The sequence below is a fragment of the Gossypium raimondii genome, chromosome 2 (genome assembly GCF_025698545.1).
Source record: "Gossypium raimondii isolate GPD5lz chromosome 2, ASM2569854v1, whole genome shotgun sequence".
NCBI classification, from domain to species: domain Eukaryota; kingdom Viridiplantae; phylum Streptophyta; class Magnoliopsida; order Malvales; family Malvaceae; genus Gossypium; species Gossypium raimondii.
In genome coordinates this window covers 1,163,869-1,184,103 of record NC_068566.1, presented here as the reverse complement: position 1 = coordinate 1,184,103, position 20,235 = coordinate 1,163,869, and the positions used below count along the sequence as shown (strand labels likewise).

The 20,235-nt window shown below is 35.1% G+C and overlaps 4 protein-coding genes and 1 long non-coding RNA gene across 5 annotated transcripts; 2 read left to right on the top strand and 3 right to left on the bottom strand.

Annotated features, from left to right (window-relative positions):
• Window positions 1-3,307: 3,307 nt before the first annotated feature.
• Window positions 3,308-4,183, bottom strand: LOC105787563 (UPF0496 protein At4g34320). Its single transcript, XM_012614019.2, has one exon. It carries the CDS (start codon window positions 4,181-4,183, stop codon window positions 3,308-3,310), a length of 876 nt encoding a protein of 291 aa, XP_012469473.1.
• A 742-nt stretch (window positions 4,184-4,925) lies between these two features.
• Window positions 4,926-7,036, bottom strand: LOC105787559 (UPF0496 protein At2g18630). The gene is made up of 2 exons (XM_012614006.2): window positions 6,813-7,036; window positions 4,926-6,351 (listed from the first exon to the last, which is right to left on the bottom strand). The coding sequence occupies exon 2, from the start codon at window positions 6,314-6,316 to the stop codon at window positions 5,144-5,146; it is 1,173 nt and encodes a 390-aa protein (XP_012469460.1). The 5' UTR covers window positions 6,317-6,351; window positions 6,813-7,036; the 3' UTR covers window positions 4,926-5,143.
• Window positions 7,037-8,281: 1,245 nt separating this feature from the next.
• On the top strand, window positions 8,282-10,566 carry LOC105787564 (uncharacterized). Its single transcript, XR_001131607.2, has 3 exons — window positions 8,282-8,682; window positions 9,665-9,916; window positions 10,103-10,566. It is a non-coding gene; the product is annotated as an uncharacterized LOC105787564 (long non-coding RNA).
• A 5,068-nt stretch (window positions 10,567-15,634) lies between these two features.
• Window positions 15,635-17,300, top strand: LOC105787557 (UDP-glycosyltransferase 72E1). The gene has a single exon (XM_012614004.2). The coding sequence runs from the start codon at window positions 15,662-15,664 to the stop codon at window positions 17,159-17,161; it is 1,500 nt and encodes a 499-aa protein (XP_012469458.2). The 5' UTR covers window positions 15,635-15,661; the 3' UTR covers window positions 17,162-17,300.
• A 586-nt stretch (window positions 17,301-17,886) lies between these two features.
• On the bottom strand, window positions 17,887-19,972 carry LOC105787558 (probable NAD(P)H dehydrogenase (quinone) FQR1-like 2). Its single transcript, XM_012614005.2, has 2 exons — window positions 19,319-19,972; window positions 17,887-18,444 (listed from the first exon to the last, which is right to left on the bottom strand). Exons 1-2 carry the CDS (start codon window positions 19,882-19,884, stop codon window positions 18,216-18,218), a joined length of 795 nt encoding a protein of 264 aa, XP_012469459.1. The 5' UTR covers window positions 19,885-19,972; the 3' UTR covers window positions 17,887-18,215.
• Window positions 19,973-20,235: the final 263 nt, after the last annotated feature.

Sequence of the window (20,235 nt, the reverse complement as noted above, 5' to 3'; positions counted from 1 at the left end):
GCTGAAATTATGTTTTACAAATGTTATAAAGTAGTCTAAGGTGATGGGATAAAGTGTTAATTGAGAAAAATCAGCTCAATTGAGAGGTTAATTGATCAGGGATGAAATTATCATTTATTGAAAGTTTAGGGAAAAATGGTAATTAACATCATACACTAAAACAGTTTTGGACAGCAGCAGTAATCTAACTTTGAAAAATCACCAAAAATTTTAAAGATCGAATTAGAGGATGAATAAAATATGAAATTAAAGCTTATTGAGTCTAGTTTCTTGTAAAAGAAACGGTGTAAGCAATGGAATTGTAAATCATGAGATATAATAGATTTTGTGAGACAAGGTCAGAATGAATTCGGGTTCCCCTGTTCTGACTTTGGAAAATCATTAAAAATTGTACAAAAATGGTTATGAGTTAAAATTTATATGGTTAGAATCCTTAATGAGTCTATTTTCAGAAGAAACAAATGGAAACATTATCCAAATTCTGTACTATGAGATAATTAATTTTTAGTAAAGAGAGGTCGGAACTGTCAAACAGTGAAACAGGGGAAACTTTAAAGAATAAACTGTACTTATTGGCTAAACCAAAAATTCTGAAAATTTTATGGTAAGAAGATATGTGAGTCTAGTTTCAGGGAAAATTAACGAATCTTGATTTTGAGTTCCGTAGCTCAAGATATAAATAATTTAGTGACTGTGACTCAGTGAGACAGCTTTGAATGCACTACAAATAATAATGGAATTATAGAGAATGTCACATATGAACATGAAAAGTATTAGATTAATGATTAAATTTATTTATTTAGATCCGGAAAATTCAAATATGAAGCAAGATCGAGGAAAAGAAAAAGTTTGGGATTAGTAGATTTTGGTTACGAACAAGTGTCGAGGTAAGTTTGTGTAACTTGAATTATATTCTTAAATGCTTGAAATGTTTGTTATTGATGTGAATATGATTTGGATGTTTATTGTATGATAATTGATGAAGTATTGATATTTTTGATGAAAAGAGAAAATAAATCCCGGTTGAATGAAAGGAAAAATTCGATGGATCTCTGAAACGAAATTGACGGTAAAAAGGATCTAGCCCGGACGGGTGATCCTATTCTGATATAGCCCTCCCGTAGAATATGTGGAAAATGGATTTAGCCGGACGGGTAATCCAATTAGGTCTGAATTTAGCTTTGGACTAGTAATTCGGATCCAAGCTCATTAGAGTAATTGTCGCTGCAGGGATTTAGCTCGACCGGTAATCCCATTGTAAGGATGAGGTTCATGAGTGTGCTCTCGAAATGGAAATGTGCGCACATGAATATGAATTGACGGACCCGGATTTGTACACTAAAGTGTACCTCTAAAAATCCATCGAAATTTCAAGTAGTTCAACGGGATAAATATGGAAAAATAACAAGGAAATGGAAATCATGGAATTGATGAGCTCATCAATCATGATATATATTATTGATACGTGGAAATTATTGGACTAATTTGAATGTTGAGTTTGTGCATGATAGGGGAATAATGTATGGAATGGGTGTATGAATGTTTATTACATTGTATGGAAAATATTAGGTAAGTATAATTCTTGTTACATGAGCTTACTAAGCACAAAGTGCTTATCCTGTTTCTTTTTCCCCTGTTTTGTAGTGTTAAGAGCTCGGAGGTAGGATTTGGTCGGAGAAGAATCACACTATCAACGTCAAGATCTCGGTACATAAAGAAACTTATTTTGGAAATCAATGGCATGTATAAGCTAGTAAAGTAGATGTTAATGTGGAATGAATGTATGGTTAGCCATTGGTATGGCTAACAAATTTTGGTTTTGGCATGTGATGAGATTATCTTATGAATACAATAAATCTATCTTGAAAATATGTTGAAATGGATTGGTTGTGTTGGCTTGGTCTAAGTTTAAAATTTGCAGGGAGGATTAGATATTTATAAAGGGGTTATATTGAGTTTTAAAAAAAAATCAGTAAAATCTGGTAATACATCGTATCCTATTCCGGCGACGGATACGGGTAGGGGGTATTACATGTGCGGATCAGTTAGTTAACATGGCTCATGATGCCCCGCATAGTGTTATTATATTTGACGCTCCCCCTCAACAGGTTCGAGTTTTAATGGAGGAAGATATGCTTGACTTTTGCACGCTAAGACCATAGTTAACGTCTATTTATTTATTTTTTCTTTTCCTGTTCTTATGTAGAAAAAAAAACAAGCATATCCAATTTAAAGCATTTGTCAATGTAATAATATTTTTTTAAGGTAACAAAGAATTCTAATTCATTGTCGAAATCGGTCCAAAGAAAACCAGATTCGGGGGAATAGGGATAGCACTTTAAGAGACTAAAGTACAACACCACCTGCTAGGAAACAAGCATGGAGATGGGGGGCTAATGATTCAATCAACACTAATAACATAGCAACATTGCATCACACACACATATATAAATAAATGTATGCATTCTCACAGCTGAACGTATAAAGCATTTGTCAATGTAATAATATTCTTTTTCAAGGTAACAAAGAGTTCCGATTCATCGCCGAAATCGGTCCAAAGAAAACAGGATTAGGGAGAATAAGGATAGCACTTTAAGAAACTAAAGTACAACAACACCTGCTAGGAAACAAGCATGGAGATGGGGGGCTAATGATTCAATCAACACTAAGAACATAACAGCATTGCATCACACACATCTATAAATAAACGTATGCATTCTCACAGCTGAATCTACATATCCAATTTAAAACATTTGTCAATGTAATAATATTTTTTTTCAAGGTAACAAAGAGTTCCGATTTACCGCCGAACTCAGTCCAAAGAAAACCGGATTCGGGGGAATAGGGATAGCACTTTAAGAGACTAAAGTACAACAACACCTGCTAGGAAATAAGCCTGGAGATCGGGGGCTAATGATTCAATCAACACTAAGAACATAGCAGCATTGCATCACACATATATATAAATAAATGTATGCATTCTCACAGCTGAATATACATATCCAATGTAATTATATTTATTTTCAAGGTAACAAAGAGTTCCAATTCATCACCGAAATTGGTCCAAAGAAAACCGGATTCGGGGGAATAGGGATAGCACTTTAAGAGACTAAAGTACAACAACACCTGTTTCGGGTCAAATGTATATGATCACATAGGACCGTAGAATCATTAGATCATATATGTAATCACAAACCTGAATGCACATAAATCGGAATGTAAAACCGATACGCCATAAATACGGTGAGGTATGTCATTGCTAGAGTTCCCAAGGGATTGTCTTCGCTCTCCGGTTGATGTTGATGTGCTAGAGCATGTGCAACATCTGCCGCTGAATCTCTTTCAGATCCCTCCTAAATTTACAGCTACAGTCATGGGTCTCTCGAAGCAAATCTGTGATGATAGGCGTAACAAGTTTCAATTTTTCGTTGATATCATCCATCCCAGCCTTCAAAGTATATCCTTCTTTGAGCACGTAATCAACGGAGTGCGACAGTGACGCTTTCTTAATTTCCAATTGTTCAACAAGCACCCGTATGGTGGTTGCACTAGAACCAAAGATCTCCATTATAGCTGTTAACTTCTTCTTCATCTTTATCTTTTCCTTGTTCCGCTTCCAAGAATTGTTGCACCATGTTCCCAACGGAACTATAGCAGTCGTCAACGCACTTGCCAAACCTATTATGACAGGCTTTGCGTATTTGACTGCCGCCACCACGGAAAAAACCAATACGGAAATAAAAGCGGCAACAAGAAAGGCCACTGACACCCTCCTCCATGTTTCCCATGATTCCACTTTCTTTTCGAGCGTTTTCTTCCGAGCACACACCTTCCCTTGCATCGATTCGTACCGCACAAGGGCCTTTCTTTTCAGTTCAAGGAACTCCATAACGAAAGGCTCTTCAGCTGCTTTGAACCTCCTCAGTTCCTCCAAGGCCTTAACGGAATTCTTCTCGACGGTCCCGACTTCTAATTTTGCCTCTTCATCATAACATTTAACCGCCGACTCAATAATTGAGTGATTGGTTGGAGCATGTTCGAGCCAATCCTTAAGGGCAGTACAGTATTCTAAAGTGTTTTCGAAGTTGGCAAAGTATTCCCTCATCAAAGACCTCAAGTCTGAATCGACCGGAAGTGAGTTGATGAGCCTGTCAGTACGAATCGGGACAGTAGATGATGCCATCGTGGCTGATAATAGATTCAAATCTATGTAAAACCCAGTAATCAAGCGAACTAAGATCGTCTTCTCACACGAAAATTTCCTTGGAAAATCCAAGAAAATCCCTTGAAGTTCAACAAATGAACAAAATAAACAAGATCTTGAAAAGTTCTGGCTTTTCAAGTGTGAGCACTTGGCCGAGGGTTCAAAGACCTTACAATGAAAGTAGTTGACCCAGAAACAGTAGGCCGTGGAAGACAGGGATAAAAATATTTTTTAAACGGAAAGTAAGCGTTTGCTGAAAAGTAATTTTGAGAAGCAACGTTAAAGCTTTAGACGTAAACAAATTAAAAAGGTAAAAAGTATGAACGAAGCTCTATTTAGTTTCTTCTATTTTAAAAAATATATAAATTATTTTTATGTATATTAGATTAAAGAATAAATTAATTTTTTTATTAAAAATTTCATCCGACATGAACAGAGTATTTGCTATCCCAAATATGATCCAAGTTCGAATCGTCCTAATCATTCTATTAAAAAAAGACTAACATGCTACACGATTAAATAAATAAAAAATGGTTTGACACCGTGGGAAACGGATAACAGTCATGTGAACGTGTTAATTAAATCATTGGGACATCACCTCACACTTTTGATTCTGTTTTTGGAATTAAAAACATTATTAGTTAATGTCGTTACACAATTAACAATTAACAATATTAAAGTAAGAGAAATGGAATCTTAAATGATAACATAATAGAGGGACTAAAACCCAAATAAATCTTTATTTTTATTTCCAACACATCTAATTCAATCATTTGGAAGTTTTGAACTCATACTCTTTCAACTTTCACACCTTACTCTAACTGCTAAAGGTAACAAAGAGATCCGGTTCATCAACGGAATATCCATAGCACCGTTACAATGTGAAGTCCAACCCCACCTGCTACGAAACAACCATGTAGCGAGGTTGGTACGTTGTTGCTAGAGATCCAGAGGCATGTCTCCGGTTGTTGATGTGCTAGAGTGTGTCATCATCCGCTGCAAAATCACTGCCCTCGCCATCCTAATATCACCGCTACACTTATCGGCTTGTTGACCTAATTTCTCGATGATTTCCATAAATTCTCCTAACTTTTTCTTGATTTCATCCATTGCAAGCTTCAACGCATCTTCTTCACCGAGTGCAAAATCGGCAGTCTTCAATAATGACTCGATTTTAATCTCTAAATTGGTCACGAGCACCCTTATGTCATCCATATCATAAATCGTAATGCGAGCAAAGAGCTCCATTGTGGTTGTTAACCCCATCTGCTCTTTCACCTCTTTCTCGTACCGCTTCCAAAGAGAGGTGCACCATTTTCCAACCGAACCGATAGGAACAGTCAATGCACTTGCTAAAGCTGTCACAACGGGTGGTGCAGATACGGCTGCTGCCACCACGGAAAAGATCAACACGGAGACAAACGTTGCTACAAACAAGACATTCGACACCCTCCTCCATGTTTTTAAAGATTTTAATTTCTTATCAAGCTTCCTTTTCCGAACTAGCAACTTCCCTAGCATCGATTCTTGCTGCTTACGGACCAAATCTAACAGTACAAAGAACTCCTTCGGGAAAGGCTTGTCAGCTGCTTTAAATCTCCTCAGTTCTTCCAAGGTCTTCACGAATTTCTTCTCATCGACCCCAACTTCTAATCCGACCTCTTCATCGAAATACTTAACCGCCAATTGAATGATCAACTGATCATTCCGAGCTCGTTTGAGGCAATTTTCGAGCATGGTACAAAAATCTAAAGTCTTCTTGCTGTTCTCAAAGTATTCCTCAACCAAAGAAAACAACTCTGAATTGTTCCATATATCTCTTTGACATTCCAAAATGACTTTCACTACTGCCTGATTTGTTTCGAGAAGACAACTGGTAACCTCTTGGAGCGTGTTAAAGGATACCGATTGAACACCCGAACTGACAGCAAGCGTGCCGATAACACTGTTAGTATGTTCCTGGAGAGTCACATCAAAATGTTGCAGAGTCGAATCTTGTCTACAAGCAGCCTCGTACGAACTCAAATCAGCTTCTAACTGAGAATCCGGTTTAACTTGCGATGTCGATTCGGCATTACCCCCTTTGGTTTTACTCGATTGACATCCCACCATGGCTGATAAAGATTCAAAATGGTACTGGAGAATACCTTAAAAAACCCAAAAGCAGTACATACACACACACATCAGTTTACGTGCTAATTTAACTCTTACAATTTGAACTTATTTGATTACAGTGACTAAATTGATCCATTTAACAATAGAGGGACTAATTTGATCCAGTACCTATAATACAGGGACCTTCCAGATACTTTAACCCTAAAATAACTCGCATCTTAACGTGAAGCTTCACTACAAACATCAATTCTAGCTAAAATTGCATTTATAATCCACAAATCTAAATAAAACCCAGTAATCAAGTGAAAAATACGGTCTTTTCACACAAAAATCCCTAAAAAAATCCACACAATATATTCTTGAAGTTCAACAAATGAACAAAATAAGCAAAGCTTGAGCAAGATCTTACAAAACCCAGAGATAGTTTTCAAGCATATAGACCAAAAAGATTAAATATTTGAGAGATTCTATAAATGCACAAGCTAAAAAGTACCTGAAAGTTCTTCTCAGTTGAAATACTTAGCAAATAAGCTGATAAAGCTATAATCCAGCCACCCAAAGGAGCAAACTTTACACACACAGAGAGAATTAAAAAAGGGGGCTTTTTTTTTTTTGGTGAAGGGAAATGCATTGAGTTAATGCAAGAAATGGGGGTTGAAGGAGGGTGATAAATTTGAAGGGAAATGAGGCAAAGTGTAGTCTACCACTTAAAACATTGTCTCTTTCAACTTAAAGGAGAAACAGGGGCTTATCCTGTTACATGACACATCCTTATTGGATGTAAGTAATTTTGGGGTAAAATGGAATTAAAATGATAGTTTAGTTACCAAAGTGAGAAAAAAAAAGTACCAAAATGAGAAAACAAACATAATTTAATTAAATGGAAAATTTCAAATTTTGGCCTCTTTAAAAAACAAATAATTTAATTTAAGTACTCTTAACACAATATTTTTAGCTTTACCCTCCAAAATTTCTTTTATAATTTTATCTCAACCTCCTCTAAACAAAATTCCTGGCTTTTCCCTTGCCTAAAGCCCTAAACTGATACCTAGACTGATAAAAGATTTGGATTGATACAATATCAATACCTAGATCTGATCATGGGTTGGGCCTATGCAGAATTTTAGACATGTTTTTTAGGCATGGGCCCAACCCAGTCCGAAAAATGGGCCTAAAATTTTGCTCAAGTCCAGTCCAATTAAAAAATACTAAACCCGAGCCCGATTCATCTCACCTGTATTAAATATTTTTTAGATTATTTTTATATAAAACTAAATTTAAAAATATAATACATTAAATGCATTAAAAATATTAATATAAATATTTCTCAACAAATTAAAAATAGATTAAAAGAAAATCTTAAAAAAAAAAAAGCCAAATGACTCACTCATACTACCATAGGCAATTTAGTAGTGCAAATTCCATAAAATGCCACAAGGATTAAGACCAAAAGAACTATCCAGGTTCATCACAACATTCAAAAACACCCAACTGGAAACATAGCCAGAAGCTGTCTGATTTCAGGTAAACATACATAATACTACTATTATGCTACCTACTAATTAACTAAACACCTTCACTTTCCCACCTTTCAAAAGGCTTTCAATCTCTTTATGAGGGTTTAGCTCCATTCTTTGAGCTGATTCAGGTTAATAGAAGGGAAAGAAGTATAGGCATGTGATTCGAATCGGGTCAGGTCCGGATGAAAGAAGCTTACCGGAGGCTCGGTTCATTCAAAAAAAGAGTCTTATTTCTTGTTCATACTATAGGAAATTAAGCTTTTAGTGACGTTTTTAGTGGTGTCTGCAATAAAAACGTCACAAAAGTTATACTTAGTGACGCTAATCAAAAAACACCGCAAAAAGTTAGAGTTATAGCGGCGTTTTCTCATAAACGCTGCAAAAAGTTAGGGCTATAGTTCTGTTTTTATTATAAATGGCGCAAAAAGTTAGGAAGCAATAGCAACGTTTTGACTAAAAACGCCGGCAAATATGTATTAAAAATTTTCAAAACAGCCTGTTTTATTCCCAGAACCCTTTCTTTTTTTTGTCCCCTCCCCCAAATCAGTTCCCCCTCCCCGAAATCCCTAATTTTTTAAGGACCAGGTTCCCCATCAGAGAGTCCAAAGACGGTTCCTATCCATGTCTTTCGAGTTCAAACCATCGAGCTGTTTTTAAGGACTGGGGTGCTCGCACAATGGGAGCTGGGCAGTTGGGTTTGGATTATTAACGTGTGTCAGCAGTTTCGGACGGTGGGTCCGGTGGAAACGGTGGGTTTGGAGGTTCCGGTGATGGGAATTCTGGTGGCAAAGGTGATGGGACTGGTAACAATGGAGGCGAAAGTGGCTGGTCCTTGCTTTCATGGTAATGAACTAAAGGCCCTTCCTTGCTTTTTTAAATTTGTAATATCATTTTGCTATTTTTCGAATTTTCTCTGCTGCAAATTGATGGATGTTTTGAATACAATTATGTAAAATGCTTGTCATTAAAGGTTTCGTTATTAGGTTGCTCGATATACATGTTTTATCTGGCTTAAACTCACAATGTACTACATGTAGGATAGCTTGGTTTAGTGACGAATGTAAAAAGTCTGCTGGGATTGTGCTAAATAACTGCCGGTTGGCTTTTGGTGCTTATGGAACAAAACATTCAATTAGAGCAAGGAATGTCGAGGAATTTCTATCTGCTAAGTTGCTAAATTTTGGCGTTATATACGAGGCTATTAAACTACTTGAAAGTACCATAATACCTGAAAAAGGCACCAGCAGTCCAGCTTACAGGACCAGCTTGGCTGTTGGCTTTCTCTTTGAGTTCCTAAGCCCCTTGATGAACAGCTACACAGATATTTCTAGATTCTGCATAGAAGCAAAATCATGCATTCTACTGCCACTGAAGTTAAATTTTTACTTTCTAATTCTTGAAAGATATTTTCACTTTGCTTCCAAAAGTAAGAATCAAGTTACAAAAATGATAACCAGCCTCTACTAATATGATTGATGCTTTCCTTCTATTTCCTAGTAGCTTGACTCCTTGAGGTAATTAATTAGTTGGAACATTCTACTGCTAGTGTGTATACACTTTTGCTTCTACTATTGCCAGCTGAAACTTCAAATTTGTAAAGCTTTATTTTGGTAATGCCTTAATAAATTAAAAATGTTAAACATAAATGCTTATTTGGATAAGTTGACTTCTCATTTTCTTGAATCAAAAGTACTGTTGGTTAGATGCTTTCAAGGTTTTCTCTGTGAAAGGCACTAACGTATTAGCTTTCATATACAAAGTTTCATTTACCTGCTGAAAGCATTTTGCAACTTTTCTATGTTGCTTTATCTACTGTATTTTGTAGGTGAGGCTGTTTATGAGGATGACATTCCATCTCCGAGAAACTGTCTGCATGGAGCATTTATTTATAGCACAGAGCCTTTGGCACGGGTGCAGGGCATAAAATTTTAGCCTGGATCATCACCCCATGGAGTCTCCACGGCTATCTCTTTCAAAGATTTTCCTGGGGAGAATATAGGGGCTCAGACCATATTTGGTTCTGAACCTTTATGCAGATGAGCTTACTCAATGTGCTGGTCAGCGCATTGCATTGGTGGTAATTCCATGGTTTCCTTTTTGTTGGTTGGCCACTTATGGCCTCTGTTTTTGTTTTTTTATCTAATATTCACTAATATCGAGCACAATGGAATGGTAATAACATCCCCTTCAAGGCCTTTTGTGTCTAATATCATAAACAAAATGACATTCTTAAAATTAAACATATAAATGACTACTATTTCAGGTTGCAGATACACAGAAAAATGCAGACATGGCAGCCAAACTTGCAGTGGTTGATTATGACAAGAAGAATTTAGAACCAATATTATCTGTAGAAGAGGCTTTTGAGAAATGTAGCTTTTACGAGGTCCCTCCTTTACTTAACCCCGAACCAGTTGGTGCTTTTTCAAAAGGAATGGCCGAATCTGACCATCAAATGCTATCTGCTGAGGTGATTATCATACTTCACTGTTGCTTATCTCTTATGTTAACCGGATTCAGGTGTGATTGGTTTTGACTTTATTCCAGTAATTGAATAGTGTTTTATATGCAAGTTGAAGGTGGACTTTCCATGTTCATCTTGCTCAAAAGTTGCCCGTGTCTGCCTGCAGTAGGATCAACTAATTAGTTGATCAAAAACTACACCCAGTTTTGTAATCGTCTACTTGCATATTTGCATATACTTAATAATAATCTCGTGTCAACTAATTATTCTATTTTTTTTATTTAATTGTTTTGTTTTCAACATTTTATTTTTATTTGAATTGAAAGAAGAAAAACAAGAATTGGAATTTTGACTTAGAAAAGAGAATATTCATTAGCACCCTAAATTGATCAATTTAAATAATCAATGTTATATTTCACATGAGAATGGATATTCAAATCTTATATTTTACATGGTTATGATTTAAGTCCTTATTTCATTTAAGTAACTTCATTATAACATTTTATTTTATTCATATCTTTATATTTAATCCAATTTTTATTATTTATTTTAGTTTTGATTCTGAATTTTTATTTTTATTTTAATATTTAAGATAACTTGAGTTCTAACTTTTGGATTTTAATTGTGTTATTCATTTATTATTTTAAATTCTAAATTTACATTCATTAATTTTTATATTTAGTTTTAAAGTTAAAATTTCAAAAATAAAACATAATATAATATTTATCATAGAAATAAATATTATTTAATTAAAATAATTTTTTTTAAAGGTCATATTCTTTAGCGACGTTTGTGGGAAGAGCGCCGCTAAAGGTTATGTTCTATAGCAGCGTTTGTGGAGAAGCGCTGTCATGTTCTATAGCGGCATTTTTATGAGAAGTGCTGCTAAATGTCATGCTCTATAGCAGCGTTTTTCTACATAAACGTCACAAAATTTAGCGGTATTATCTATAGCGGCGTTTTTGCGGCGCTTACCTGAAATTGTTTTAGCCACTATAGGGTCAAAAAAGCGCCGCTAAAAACTTGTTTTGCTGTAGTGTCAAGAAGCTCATTTTTTGTACCTATATTTTCACCTAAACTATTTTACTTTTCAGACTCGAAGGCCCGACCATTATCAGGTCTATCGAAACCACAAATATTCAACTAAAACAATTTGTTTAGAAATTTAGGCTATAGTTTAAGTAGGCCCAGTACAATTAACCCTTTAAATATTTTATGTATTGGGCTGGCTGCTATTTTTGACGGTGGTGGAGACCTCAAATTCTCCTTTCAGGTTTCTCTAGTGTATACCCATGATGCACCCAAAGTTAAATGCATACCCAAGGTATAATCAATCCCGATTTACCAACCCGTCTTCTCTTCCATTAACTCTCACCAAAAACAATAGCTTTCGTATTAGAATTAGTATTGTCAATTTCGTATTCATCGTGGTTATTTCGACCGATACGCATTATTTCAATAATAAATCGATACAATTAATTCTCTTATCTGTACTAATAAAAAATTCTGACTTTTACCAATCCTATCAATCACAACATTCTACGTTAATGGTTGCATGAATAATATTTAAAATATAAAATTTCTAATTTTTACTATTATAGGAACATTGTGCATCCCCAATACATGAATATTTTTTAAAATATCGACAAATATAAAACGGTACATCGAAACATATTGGTACCGATATACACTAATTTCAATAAGAAAACAGAACATAAATCGATGCGATATTGAATATTTTAATTAAAACATGTCTCTTGTAACAAACCCTAATTTTTTTATTTTTTATTTTTGCAGGAAACGTATCTAGTGTTGAATATGAACACTATAATCATCCAAATAATTTTGTTATAGAATTATAAATAAAATATATGATAACCCAACTTGAAATCCAACCTATTTTGGTGATTCGGAATCTAACCCGAAAACCTTCTTTATATACATCTGCTCTCAAGACTCTCCTCTTTTTTCATCTCTTTCTTCACCAAAAAACCCATTTTTCTTTACTCAACCATTCATGTCAAGAACAATACAAATCGACCAATGGAGCGACCAACCAAATCAATTTTATATTTTTTCTATTTTCTCTCCTTTTTGAAGTCAATTAAAATACGTAAGTCAATTCAAAGAAACCTTGTTCTCTTTTTCTTCTTTTGTTTTGCATGTGCATAGCCTTGCTAATCGAGAGTGATTGGTGGGCTACCTTGTATACCTAAAAATAGGTACATTTTCCCATATGTGGGTTAAAGTTTTTCTAGGGGTGTGAGCTTGAGTTTTACTACCAATTAAATTCTGCTATAATTTTAGAATTTAGAATTTTAATTATTATCAAGTGATAATTATTAAATTTATTAAGCTCGATTATTTCTAAAATCTGATACGGTAAACATATTATCATATATGTAATGTTATGTTAGCTTATTATTTCTACATATTATTATTCAATAAAAGTTTAGTTAATAGGTTCACTACTCCGGTTTGTAACGTTATGATCCAATTGAAGAATATGGAGTATATCTATTACTGCAAGTATAGTACTAAACTAAAATTGAATTTAACCAAACAAATTTAATTGTTACTGTTTGAGTCGAATTAAAATTTTAAAATTTGAAAAATATAAAAATTAAAATCAACAAATTAAAAATAAAATTTAATATACAATTTTTTGTAAATTACAGAGAGTAAGATAAAATTAATATTTAGGTTTTAATACAATTAAAATATTTGAAGATAACATAAAATGAATAGAACTTTATTATTTGTCATTACATTTCAGGTTTTCAATGACATGTGTTCGACATGCATCACTATTTTCATGCATAATTAATATTTGTTTTTTTATTTGCTCAAAATTTCAACATGGATGTATTTACTTGCTATACTATATGTCGATAATGATAACAGGTATGATCGTAAAGTAAAAAGAAAAAAATAAGAATACGCAGATTTTATGTGGAAAACTTTTATCGGGAAAAATCACAAGCAGAGAGGAGAAATTCACTAATGTTAAAAAAAAATAACAATACAAGAGGTTTTTTGATGTACTCATTTTAAGGGTTAAACAACTCTTTTATAATCAACGTCTAATAGAAAGATGTATAATCATATACAGATTCAACTTGTGCGGCAATGCCCTCGGCCTTTCGCCCCCATAAATCCCCAATTTTGTCTCTCTATTTTATTTTCTTAACAAGTGAGTTGCACATCGAACTTTTCTGGCCAAGATTCGAGTAACACAAACTCTAACAATTTACTATTTGCATTTGTATTTTTAGGACATTAGCCTCCTATTTTTCATATTTCAATATTTAGATCCAATTGTTAACATTGTTGAAGTCATTTTGTTAAATTTAGGTTCATTACAACATTTTTTTTATTTACATTACCACCAAATGAGTATTTTATTTATTCCAAAATGTCACACCAATAAATTTAATAAGATTAACAATTGGATCTGAATTTTGAAATCTAAAAATAGAGTGATTAAATTCCTAGAAATAAAAATACAGAGGCTAAATTTTAAATTTATGAGTGTACGAGCACCTATTTCATATTTTAACCATATTTTAAATATATTTTGAATTTTGAATTTTTTGTATTATCCATGTCCGTTCTCTGTTCATGTTGGGAATTCATGCTTGTCTCTTCCAACAATATCGTTTTCAATATTTGAACTCAGATTCTCCCTAAAAATGTAATATACCTTATTACTATATCCAACACTTATTAATCTTAATTTTTTAATTTTCGTCATTTTTAAAATCAATTTAAATAAAAAATTTATTCAAAATTCAATCCAATCAGTTGAGATTCAAATTCAATTCAATCCAGTTTTATTATAAAAGTGCATGAACCAAATTTGAATTTAATAAAACTCAAACTTTTCTCCATTCCAAACTTAAATTTAAAATTCTAAAAATCAAGGACCAAAAATGAAAAATCAAGGACCAAAATGAAAAATTAATTTTAAAACTTTAAAATCTAAATTAATTTAAATGCTAAACCGTAAATAATTCCAAAATCTTAAAATTGGAATCAACCCAAAATCAATGCAACTCTTCTTTGACTTGCCTAAACAAAAGTTAAAAAATTTTCAACTTGTCATTATATCCCGATCCTAAAATCCAGTAAATGCCCCGCCCTTTAAGGTTTTTTTCTTTAAAAATACTGGCCTAATATCATATTTAGTCCTTGATAATTACATCTTTTGTCAATTTGGTCATTATTCTTTTTCAAGTTAGATTTGACCTTAAACATTAAAAAAAAGTCAAATTTAACCATCTAACCTTTTGAAAAATAGTCAATTTGATTTTTAATGGAAATATTGATTAAAATGTTAAATTTATAAACATGGTAGCTGGCATACTTCATCTTTCTTTTCTTTTTTTATGAACTTTTTATAATTTTTCTTTGAATTTTGAATTTTATTTTTGAATATTTTATAGTTTTTATATTATTTATTGATGTAACATATAAGACAAATAATGACATGGTAGCATGAAGTATACGTAAATTGCCATATGGATTGTCGCGCCAACATCGTTAAAAAATTAATGTTTTAGTCCACATTTCTATCAAAGAAAAGTAATTTGATGGCAAAAATGTCATGGAGGCCCCTATAATAGGTGTAGATTGCATTTTGCATTTTCTACTAAAAAAATGGGCAAAATAGTCGTACATTAGATCACAAAGCAAACTAGTCCTTTCTGTTAAAATTTTCATTCATTTTTACTATTAAAAATTGAAAAAATAACCAAACAATAACACATGACGTGCCATGTATATCTCATACTGACGTACAGAGACCAATTTTTATCAAAAGAAATTGATGAAATTTTTAACAGAAAGACTAATTTACTCTTTGATCTAACGTATATAGATTAATTTTCTTATTTTTTTAGTAAATGTGGCAGAATACAATCCGACTTCTAGTATAAGGGCCTCTATAGTACTTTTACCATAATTTGACTCTTTTTGAAAGGTTAATACCAAATTTAGCTCGATAAGGACCAAATTGATAGAAAAAGTAAATGTTGAAAATTAAAATTATTATTATACCAACTTTTTTACCTTCAACGTTTTTTTTAAATTTTTTTTAAAAAAAATCAACTTGACCCGCTATTAAGGCTCAATTTTTCTGAGAAGTCTTTGGACAAATTCCATTAATGTTTTGCGGTTCCTTTTAAGATACCAAAATATTCTATTTCTTTAGTGCATGTTTTGATTGTTTGTATGAAAAGGATCTTCACGTTAATAAATGACTGATCGAAAGCATGTGACATGTTTAATGAATTCTTGTCTTGAAAAAGAAAAAAGCTTAATTGCATGTCGTTTTTCTTTTTGGTCCCTGTATATATCATGGCCAAGCTTGAGCTATGGTTTTCATCTTGGTCATTTAGTTTCAAAATTTTGTGGGTCATTATGCACACCGGGAAGGTTCATGTTGCTCTTGTTGCCAGTCCCGGCATGGGACATCTTATTCCGGTGCTCGAACTCGGAAAAAGACTAGTTTCTCATCACGGGATTAGTGCAACTATCTTTGTAGTCACGATGGATGCCTCTTTGTCTCGATCCCAACTCCTGAAAGTATCAGGGATCACGGATGATTTCCTTGATGTTGTTTTGTTGCCGGCTGTGGATATTTCGGCTCGGGTTGATAAAACCACTGGGATCTTAAGGCAGATGGCGATGATGGTCCACGAGGCTTTACCGAGCTTACGATCCGCGATATTAGCGATGGAAGTCCAACCCATCGCTCTTATTGTCGACATGTTTGCGACCGAAGCTTTTGTTGTTGCGGAAGAGTTCATGATGTTCAAGTATGTTTTCGTCACTACTAATGCTTGGTTTCTTGCCCTTACAGTCCATGGACCGAACCTCGATAAGGAAGTGGATCAAGATGATCACATTAACAATCAAAAGCCTATTCACATTCCCGGGTGTGAACCGGTTCGGTTTGTTGATTGTTACGAGCAATTTCTGCGACGAAACAAGGTGTATTTCCGCATGGGAACTGAGATATCCACAGCAGACGGAATACTAGTGAACTCGTTTTACGATCTGGAACCACTGACACTTGCTGCTTTGCATGATACACGGAAGGTAGGACTGGCTCCGAAAGCGCCCGTTTACCCAATCGGACCGTTAGTGAGGCCAGTTGAGCTGAGTTTGAGAGGTGAAGTTCTAAGGTGGCTCGATATGCAACCTAAAGAATCGGTGTTATATGTTTCTTTCGGAAGTGGTGGGACCCTTTCGGCGAAGCAAACCATAGAGTTGGCATGGGGTTTAGAAAACAGTCAACAACGGTTCATTTGGGTGGTTCGTCCACCGGTAGAGAATGATTCAGCAGCGACAGTTTTTAAGTCAAACGGCGTCAACAATGACTTCCTGGACTACTTGCCCGAAGGGTTCTTGAATCGGACCTGCAAAAACGGGTTGGTGGTTCCAAAGTGGGCACCTCAAACTGAAATCTTGAGCCATCCATCCATAGGTGGATTTTTGTCTCATTGCGGGTGGAATTCAAGTCTGGAGAGTATCGTCAACGGTGTTCCGATGATCGTGTGGCCATTATACGCCGAACAAAAGATGAATGCTACGGTACTAGCTGAGCACATTGGGGTGGCAACCAGATCGAAGTTATTAGCGCCAAAGGGTGTGGTTGGGAGAGATGTGATAGCGGCAATGATCCAAAAGATCATGGTCGATAAAGAAGGTGAAGCAATTAGAGCCAAAGTGAAAATGCTAAAATCATGCGCTGTAAAGGCTGTTAGCAATGGCGGCTCCTCTTATAATGCTCTGGCTATAGTCGCCGAAGAGTGCAAGATTGGAATGCAACGCCGGAATGCAAAAACAGGCTGATCTTCATCTCTAGTTTGATGCTTCATCAGTGTGGTGATGTTTAATGTTGCAGATTATTGATGAAATAATTGAGACTATTTTCATTCCTAGAAGTCTCAACATTCCCATATATAAAAACAATAATTAATTCATAAAGACACCATACAAATTAGCAAAAATAGAATAATCTATAGAATAAATCTCATATTTGTAAGAAGTAAAGGTGCAAACAAGACATCTGTACTCGCAACCTATTCAAGTTTGATTAAAAGAAACTCAAATTCAACTCCGCCATCCTCGAGGTTATCTCAAACTTAAACGAGCTGAGTTTGAGTATATTAATCCTCTATTAAAGTAGTTCACGAGTCTAATCGAATTTTTAATTTACAAATGCATTTCTAACATTTTTATATTAAATTACTACTAAACCAAAAATATTTCGATATGGAATGAGCTTGAGCTCAAACTACATATAAATCGTGTAAACGACCTTAATTGAGCCGAGCTTGAATAGTTAGATTTTGATTAGAGCCAAGCTCGAACTTGGATAATGGTATTAAATCAAGCTTGACTCGAGTTTCAAGCACCGAGTTTCAAATCGAGCTTTGAGCTTCTTATAGTTCGAGCTTGGTTCGATTATAGCCGAAGTCGGAATGCTATGGTTTCACTCACCCAATTCTCAGATCAGATTAGCAATAGATACAACAGTTCATTGGTAGATAAAATGGTGATTCAAACACACAGAATTACACAAAATGCAACACAATTTTTTTTCTCTTTATTAAATGAAAGCTTTTGAGTGAATTACATGGAGAAAATTATACAAAACCAAGAACCCTATTTCCCAAATATAGACATCTTATTTGATAAGACAAAGCCCATAAGAATATCAAATCATGTACATGTTTCTCAACTGAAATGGAATTTGAAAAAAGAGGGTACCAATAATTCGTGTGACTATCTTTTCATGATGGATTGCTAACAGTACAAATATGCCAAAAGACCAATACACAAACCCGAAACACAGTTCAATTTAATGAAGAATAGATTGAAAAACAAAAGTGTGGGGGGGATGTCATGCCTGATAAAGCCGCTTGATCACACCGGCCATGTACTTCCCTTGATGCTCTGCAAGAGCTAGCTCGGTTTCACTTGGTTCTCTTGTGCCATCACCAGCGTAAACACCAGCACCATATGGTGAACCTCCTCGTATGGAATCCATCTTGAACATACCAGCTCCGAAAGTGTAGCCAATAGGAACAAATAGCATTCCATGGTGCGCTAACTGGGTTATTGCCGTCCAACTGAACAAGACAGTAGCATGAGAAGCATTAAAATGTTGACGAATATACTCATTTGGTACATAAGTTCGTCGATAAGCAAATAAAAACCGTATATTTGTTCACTATTTTGCGAGGGCAAGGCCACTACCACCTCAACCAACGTACATATTGTATGTTCAAAGGAACTTTGAATGATGAAAAGCTATAATCACATGGAAATGGACCAATGCCAAGATGTGATTGATAAACTAACATCAGTGAATTCAAGGATGTAATATGTTGGAAAAATGGATAGAATAACATGAATTCGAGAAAATTCTTTATTCTTCCAAGAGAAAAAATGAAGTTACAATCACAAAGGGCATACTACAACAGCTCCAATGTTGATGAAACAGATTGCATTTTGCCCCTCTACTCAAAAAAGGGGCAAATTTGTCCCTATAACATTAGATCAAAGAGCAAATTGGTCCTTTCTATTAAAACTTTTATTCATTTCTATTGTTACTTGAATCTCATACGTATAAACAGGGACAAATTTTTTAATTGTAGAAATAGATGAAAATTTTAAGAGAATGGTCAATTTACTCTATGATCTAACCTACAAGGACTAATTTGCTAATTTTTTAATAAAGGGCGTAAAATGCAGTCCCGCTCTTACCCTCCAGTTCCCTATCTATTAGATATCAAGAGAGACTATCTGCCATGGTTGCTAAGCTTTTAAGCTAATTTATGAACACTTTGTTAATACATAGATGATAACTTCAACTAAACAGCACTAACCCCATCGCCAACATTGTAAAGTTACTAAATTTCTCCGCAAAATGTTCCATTAAAGAATCAATTTCTTTTTCAACCATTAAAGCAATGAAAAAAAATCACAACTATCGTAACTTACGCGGTGGTTTCTTGGCCGCCTCCTTGAGTTCCGGTGCTAACAAAGAATCCAGCAGGTTTCCCGGCCAGCGTTTGCTCCTTCCAGAGCTGACCCGTGGAATCGAAAAACGCTTTCATTTGAGCCGCCATACATCCATATCTCGTCGGAAACCCAAACAAAAACCCATCAGCTGTCGCCAATTCCGCCGCCGTAATCTCCGGAATTTCTGGGTCTTTAGGCGGAACCTTCATGAGCTCCAATACATCAGCCGGAAGCATCTCGGGGACCCGAAAAAGAACTGCCTCCACACCTTCGACGCCTTCCACCCCTTTCTTCATCCGCTTCGCCAGCTTCTCCACGTGCCCGTACATGGAATAAAAAACGATGAACACTTTCAGGGTCGCGGCGACTGATTGGGTATTGACGGAATCCGCCGTCGAGGCGGGGATTTCGCGGGTTTCTTCATCGGTGGCGGGGATGGGTGCGTTGTTGGCGGCTGTTGTGGAAGACCCACGGCGGCGAGCAGGGTCTTCGGCGGAGGAAGGATGCTTTTTCTTGCTGGGGACACAACCACCACCCTTGCCCATGGAGGATTAAGGATGAAAATGGAAGATTCAAAGAAGAAAAAGGCCTTTCTGAGGAGTTTGTGATCTGGTCCACTTCGGCCAGATTGGTCCAGTCCGATTTATCAAAATTTTAAACCAAGATTATAAGTCTTCGGGTGGGTTTGGATAGGCGATTGGGTGCGATGCGGTGCGTTTAGCTTACTTTTTATCTCACGCTACCGTATCGCTACAGTATCAAATCTCACCACCACAGCTGTTTTTACACTAACCGCAAGTAAACGCACCGCTCATCCAAACCCACCCTTCATAGTTGAGTTTGATTTAATCGGGTTTTTTAATTTTAAATAAATTATATTCATAGTCACTCAATTA